Below are 7,500 nucleotides of genomic sequence, written 5' to 3'. Positions count from 1 at the left end.
GGCTTAAGATGAACACTGAAAAAAGTGGTAATTTCGTTGGGAGAAATTTTTTAATGAGAGGGTAGATCTGTCACAATAGCATTTGGTGTACTAATATGCATGCGAAGATGATGATGAATTAGTTCTTGATCTCCAAAGTTATGCATGTAACTACCAATTAAGTATTTAGATGCGATGATGGTAATACCACAAGGTGCTTAAGAATTTGTATTTTATTGGCAGGGTATTTAAGATACGTTTGGCTTAAGATGAACACTGAAAAAATGTGCTAAGTTCGACGTGAGTAGTTTTTTAATGAGGGAGTAAGCCTGTCACAGAAACATTTGTTCTGTTACTACTTTTTTTCCGTGGCGAGAACTGTAAGGTCTAACTGGTGTGGTGGTAGAAGTTACATTTTGAATTACATTGCTTTATGACTGAATGAAAGTAATTCTAATACAGTCAAACACATCTGTTTAATTTTTTGGATGTACTAAACTGATTATAGGGTTTGCAGTGGGAGGAGTTCAATGAAATCATACATCTGACAGCACCTGGAAAAAAAAAGGTGGAGCGTCAGGGGAAAAATTATAATTAACCTATAAAGCACTGAAGGAAAAGGTGACGCAAAAACGAAAATTTCATTTGTTTTGTCTGTGTTTGTATGTCTGTCATGGGGCAGGGATTTGATTTTGAATTACAAACCTCTCTGGAGTGACATGGAGGCCGTGTGCAAAATTTTGTCTGGGTCTGTCAAGCGGTTCAGATTTCTATAGAATCCAAAATAATACACAATCATTCACATTATATATATATATATATATATATATATATATATATATATATATATATATATATATATATATACATATTATCTTTTCCATTTATATAAATATATGTTTATATATATATATATAAATTAATAAAATTATATCCATTTTTTTCATAAGGATACCTTACCCAAACATAAGTCATACAAGTTATGAACACTATATTGTACATTATAATATTTAAGACAGAAATCTATCCATTTTTTTTCAGCTGCTACTAGTACTAATAAATCAAAGTAATAAACTTAGTCTTAACATACAAGTTATGACAATCTCTGTACTGAGTATGATACATTATAAATTTTACCTGACAGAAACTTAATACAGAGACCATTTGCTCTCAGACTGCAAACAGCTGCTACTAGTAAAATAAATCAAAGTATATAATATATATATAGTCTTATCATATATATATAAAATCATATATATATACAATATATATATATGAGTATTTATCACATCACTGTGATTCATTTCACCTGATAACAGAAACTTAATACAGAGACTTACAAGTATTATCAGACTGCAATCAAAGGGAATTTTTTGTTGAAAATAAACTCGACGATGGACTTATTATCAACTAAAAATATCGGTAATATATATGAAAATATATTATTTATATATATAATTATATATTATATACGTTTGTATATGTATATATATATATATATATATATATATATATATATATATATATATATATATATATATATATATATATATATATATATATATATATATATATATATATTTCAATTTCAGTAACACCAAAATCTATAGATGGTACATATGGTTTCATTTTCTGAAACCTGCAAGACTGAACAACTCACACAACAAAAAGGCCCATCTTCCTCTAAAGCTGCCTTCCTACTACTCCCAAAATCAGATCACTTGTTGCCAGGCACAAAGGCCAACTTTCGATACAAGTTCCTAACAATCACCGCATACCTTTCTTCCCCTAATCTTGCTGTCAAAACAAACAAACAATTCATATTACCCTCTCAACTCTGCTGGTGGATGTCATAAGTATAAAGTGAGGTTTAAAAATAAATTTTTGAAACTAACATTCATAGAATACATTAGAGTGGCTGTATAACCAGGCTGGAGGCATAACAAGATGAAGTGATAACCTGTGTGGTGCTGGTTTCTCTGATAATTAAAGATATCTGATGCCAGGGCAACTGCACGTTCTTTTTCAATACTTATGGGGCAAAAAAAAAAGCGTTTCTGTTGCTTTTGTACTTTGGGCCAAGAGCATTTTCATTGCTGGAAAAACTGTGGAAGCGTCTTCCTGAAAGTGTTACTGAAGCTTGCGAGGTTTACGTTTGTAGCATTTTCTGATATTGCTGTTCATTTCCGCCTATGCTCACTTCTTTGGTGATTTATCTATATTTTTTAGCAGTTTGCCTATTCTCGGGAAGACTGATTTGTGAATATATGAAATTATAGTCCTGTACAAGTGTTCGCATTTGAGTAATAATAATAATAATATGTATTCAGCATTCTTCCGTGGGTTCTACACTGAGAGACAACGTTCAGCGTTCTCTTAGAACTTTCTAGAGACCATCTGTCCGTTCAAAAGGCCTGTCCTCGATCATACCATAATAAGAGTCAGCTGGCGCATCGTTCTGTTTCTTGCATGATGATGCAAGTTTGCAGAGTCGTCCATCAATTAGCGCTATTTCCTTCCTCAGTTCAGATGGCAACATCTGACTGAAATCTCCTTTAGGAAAATGAACAGCCAGCTCATCTAGGGTACTTTATTCCCCAAATTCAAGGTTGCAGGACTGTTTGAAGAGGTGCTGTCACAATCAAGACGGAAGCCATGCAGCAGGAGTATAATATATGCTAAAATTCAACAATGGAAATGACTGAAAGCGACCCGAAACCCAGAGAAACGACCAGGACAGAAAACATGATTTGAATCTTTCGACGTCTCCCGAAAACAATTTCAAATCGTCATAAAAACGTCAAAGTGGAGGCAGGATGTTGCAATCGCCTCCGCAGATGATAATGATCATCATCGAAGAGCATCTCTTCTCTTTTTCATCGGCAACTTCAGAAGAAGAGGAGGAAGGGGGGGGGGAGGTGGAATGGGGGAGGGGGCGATGAAGAGCTTCATCCGTTAGGCAAAAGCCTAACCCTACCATCAAGCCGCGAGTTGGTCTCTATTGAAGTCTAATTGGGAGCCACATTTAAATGAGCCAATAACCGTTGAGAGAGAGATGGCTAGGAAAGGGGGCATTCACAAACTCTGTTTACAGCCTTTGGGTTATCATATAATTTTGACATGGTTTCAAGAGTTGATGGCCGACGCGTCCATGTCACCGGGGGAATTTGAGCGAAACCTTCTGGGGAAGCTTTCGCTCAACCTGTTGAGCCGCCGTAAGGCTTCGAAAGCGAGTTCCGGCTGCAACGGAAAACGTTGGCCTGCTCCAGGCCTTTCTCCTCCCGGCAGGCCAAGAGGCGAAGAAAATCCCAAAAAGGACGGCCCCCACTGTCCATCTTACCAGAGAGGAAGGACGAGACGGACAGACAGAAGGCTGAGGGCCACATAAATATGAGACAGCGACTGCTCCCAGGTGACAGATATGACGACGGCTGTGTACGCAACAGTGCCGTCTCTATAATCGTCGTAACGCATACATACGTTTGCCCTGTAATGAGGGACAATACCCCTTCGTTAAGGTATGAATGCAGCGAAATGAATCACAGGGAGCCCAATTTGGCCTCTATTTTGTAGTTGGCTTCTGGTTTACAAGTCGTCTTTTCAATGGGTTAATTTTTGTCGGGCAGTTATGCTGTTTATCCAAAAAGGAGAGAGATACCGAGGCGCTGGGGGTAATTTGAGCCGGGGAAAGGAGAGAGAGAGAGAGAGAGAGAGAGAGAGAGAGAGAGAGAGAGAGAGAGAGAGAGAGAAAAATATACATATACATATAATATATATGTATAAATATATATAAAAATATATATATAACTAAGGTATAATTAACTTATATATATATATATATATATACACGCATATATATATCATAATTTTTAGCCAAATCTATGAATCGAAAATACTTAAAATAAGAGAAAATGTCATTCAGATCTTAACTACAAACCTATGAATCACAGCTGTGCAAATGATTGTGGAAGTGAGGATAGGATGGGCTAATATGTTGGACGACGGCAAGTCTCAACGTGAAATTTATTAGCCGCAGACTCTCGTTGTTAAACGAAAAAAACATATTCATGCACAATACGTTTACAAACACCGCATACTCTGTTTTTATTTGAAAATAAGAAGAAAGGTAAGAGGATGAAATATTTTGGGGGTCTGAATATGCGTTGTTGTGGTGCAAGTGAGAAGAATGTAGGTGACTGACTCAAGGAAAGGAAGCTGATGTCTTGGCCTTGAGTGAGACAAAGCGAAATGGCGATGAGGGCACGAATGAGAAGGACAAAGGGGGACTCTGTCTGGGCAGCTGAAAGGTGTGGTGCCTGTGGATGGCATTGGGAAGAATTTGGAAATGTGTGGAAGAATAAATGTGTCAGTTCGAGCATTACATGGGTAAGGCTGAGCATGAGGTTCGAAGAGCACAAAACGGCGAAAATAAGAGATGGGGTTGTGGACGGACACTGAGTTCCTGGTCCAGGTAAGAACGAAGTCTTGTTGAAAAGCAGTTGAAAAGGGGTTTGACAGCAGAAAACACATGGCTTCCAAAAAAAGTATACACAAGATCACTTTTGTGTAATATTAAGGAATGGGGTTTGTTAAATTATTCATTGGTTCAGAATAGACGAAGAAATAATTAGATGGACGTAATAGTGAAAGGAGTGACTGCAGGTATAACTGATCATTATTTTGCTGAAGCAAATGTTAAGATAGGTGGTAGTTCAGTTGAAGAGGAGGGGATGAAAATATAGCTGTATGGGTAATTGAGTGAGTGTCATGAGGAAGAGACATGAGGAGTATATACGAAAAAATGGATGATAAACAGGCTACGGTTCAAGAAATAAATTGAAGAAGTCTAGGGTGCGTCTAAAGTTCCAGGATGGGATAATGGAGTAGAAAGGAAGCGATGGTGGATTTGGAAAGTGGAAAGAGGGGAATAACCATCAGCATTGGGATGGATACGTGACAAGTTTAATGATGGAAAAAGGATATATAAAGTTTATTTGGAAAGCAGAAGGAAGGACTGTTTGCAGAATTACAGATGGATCAATAAAGTGGTCAAGATGGTGAGATAAACACTACTCATGTAATAAAACAAGTGGGGAGAAGCTGAACAAGGATTTATCTGAGAGTAAAAGTTGTTCTTGAAAGGAATTAAATGCAGAGAGAATTTAATGAGCGAATGGATCTCAGAACATAACAAGTAACTGCATAACTGAATTTATGATTCATGAATGGACAGTTAGCGTAAGGACGAGAATGCCTCCAGAAGTTTCAGTTCAGGACATGAGGAGGGCAATAGAGAAACAAAAAATTGAAAGGCACCAAGAGTTTGTGGGACTGTGAATAGGTTGCAGTACGGATGTGAAAGTGTGACAGAGTGGATAAACAGGGTGTGTAAGGTATGTCTGGATGAGAGAAAGGTTCAAAAAAGAAGGGGAGAGGGAAACATTATTCCACTGTAAAAGGGAAAAGAGGATAGAGGAGACTAAGCATTGCAGATGAATAACACTGTGTAGCATGCAAGGGAAGGTGTAAGGAGTCTGACTGAAAGGGTTACACAGATGAAAGGTTTGATATGGCAGAACAGTGTGGGTTTGGAAAGGGTAGGTGTCTGGAAGAAGTTTGGTATGAAATCTGAAAGTAAATAAAAAATAACCCTATATGTGACATACTCGTACATGGACCTGCAGATAGAGGACGCACTTTGAAAGGTGCTGAAGATGTATGGTACAGAGGGTATATTGCTGAGTGCTAAAAAGCTCTCATAAAGGATGAGAAATATGCATTCAAGTTTGGGTGCATAAGAGTGACTGATTTGGTATAAAGTGGGCCTGAGATAAGGGTGTATTATGTCTCCATGACTGTTTAATATCTTTATGGATGGAGTGATGCAAAAAGTCCGTCAATAGACAGACAGATGAAGTTGCCAGGTTGTCGGATAAGAAGACTCGTGAATCGAGTATCACGAATTTGGAGGATAGGAAGACCTAGATAAGGGGTGTGCAGATAGTGCGGCAGAGGCACTGGTAAGGAGGGAACATCTGTGAAGAGAGGGATTACCTGCAAGATAAGAGGTGAATGGTGCAGTGCACAGTTAGGTTCAACATGCAGCTGGTGAGCCTTCACTGTAAGTGCATGATGTCTTTTTAGTGTTTTTGAAGTTTTTTGCATTGGGGATCCATCGATGATTCAACAGTTTAAATGAAGATGCGGCAGTGATCACTGCCCTGCCTTTTCTTGGGTGCCACCCGTGGCAGGGGTGACAACTTAACGTTGAATAAAATAAACACGAAATTATATATATATATATATATATATATATATATATATATATATATATATATATATATATTATAGAATGTGGATAGTGGAGATTTATATTTTATATATATATTTATATATATATATATATATATATATATATATATATATATATATATATATATATATGCACACATTAGAATGTGGATGAGTGGAGATTTGAGGAAGATAAAGCACAGAAAAGACATTGTGGGGGGGAATTTCACATAAGCCTTTTGTTTCATTATATATATTGCATATACTGTATATATATACATATATATACAGACTATAATGTTCTTGTGTTTATTATTTCAACGTTAAGATGTTACCCTACCAGGGATGGCACCCAAGAAAAAGGGCAATGATGACTGCCACATCTTCCTTGGAGCTGTTGAATCACCGATGGACCCCCTGTGTAGAATTAACAAAACTAGTCATATCATACCTACGCTGATAGAAAAAAATATTTTAAAACACATACCGCACAGTCCAGACTCCTTTGGCGAGCACTTGAAATTTCCTGTAAAAATAAGAAGAAAAATCAGGAAAAATTAATGGAAATACTTTTATTTTTGTTCGATCAAATAGGACAGACAGAGCTAAAAATAAAAATATAAATGTTGAAGAAATACTGTAAAATGCGCAGATACGAGTTAGTGTCAACTTTAATATTCATAGGGATGTGTAAATTGATCAAAGCAACCAGAGTTATAACTGTGATACTGAGGTAAAGATAAAGTTGTGATACACATTGAAGTTCTCGGCATTTATACACAATCATAACTGTACTTTACAATTTCATCTCTCTCTCTCTCTCTCTCTCTCTCTCTCTCTCTCTCTCTCTCTCTCTTGATTATAAAATTATTATTATTACATCTACTCTGCCTCATTTCATATTGTCAACCTTTCAGTTAACTTTACCTTCCCCATGTTGGGTATTCTAACCCTTGTGTGGCTCTCCGTCTGTTATTCTCAGTTTTACACATATTATGACAGTTTCTGTCACCTTCCTCTCTGTCTGTCTGTCTGTCTGTCTTTTGTCTCTCTGCCTCTCCACCACTGAAACAAACACGCAATCTATCTTTACAAGGGCATACAAATGCTAAGCTACATTCTCTCTCTCTAAACAGATAAAAATTCTATATACGCTTGATGGCTCTCTCCACAAGCAACAACAAGCAGAGACATCCGTTCTTCCATCTCACCTTTGCGTATAAATACAAC

At 37.0% G+C, this 7,500-nt stretch overlaps 1 protein-coding gene across 1 annotated transcript in view; it reads right to left on the bottom strand.

Moving 5' to 3' along the window:
- Nucleotides 1-7,500, bottom strand: part of LOC136855125 (uncharacterized) — a 192,316-nt gene that overhangs the window by 28,753 nt on the left and 156,063 nt on the right. Inside the window, exon 3 of the mRNA XM_067131985.1 lies at nt 6,758-6,796. Coding sequence (XP_066988086.1) covers nt 6,758-6,796 — 39 coding nt within the window. The remainder of the gene's footprint in view (nt 1-6,757; nt 6,797-7,500) is intronic.

This window comes from Macrobrachium rosenbergii, chromosome 30, assembly GCF_040412425.1.
Source record: "Macrobrachium rosenbergii isolate ZJJX-2024 chromosome 30, ASM4041242v1, whole genome shotgun sequence".
In the NCBI taxonomy this organism is placed as follows: domain Eukaryota; kingdom Metazoa; phylum Arthropoda; class Malacostraca; order Decapoda; family Palaemonidae; genus Macrobrachium; species Macrobrachium rosenbergii.
Note: the sequence above shows the minus strand (reverse complement) of the source record. Positions and strands in the feature narration are given on the sequence as shown.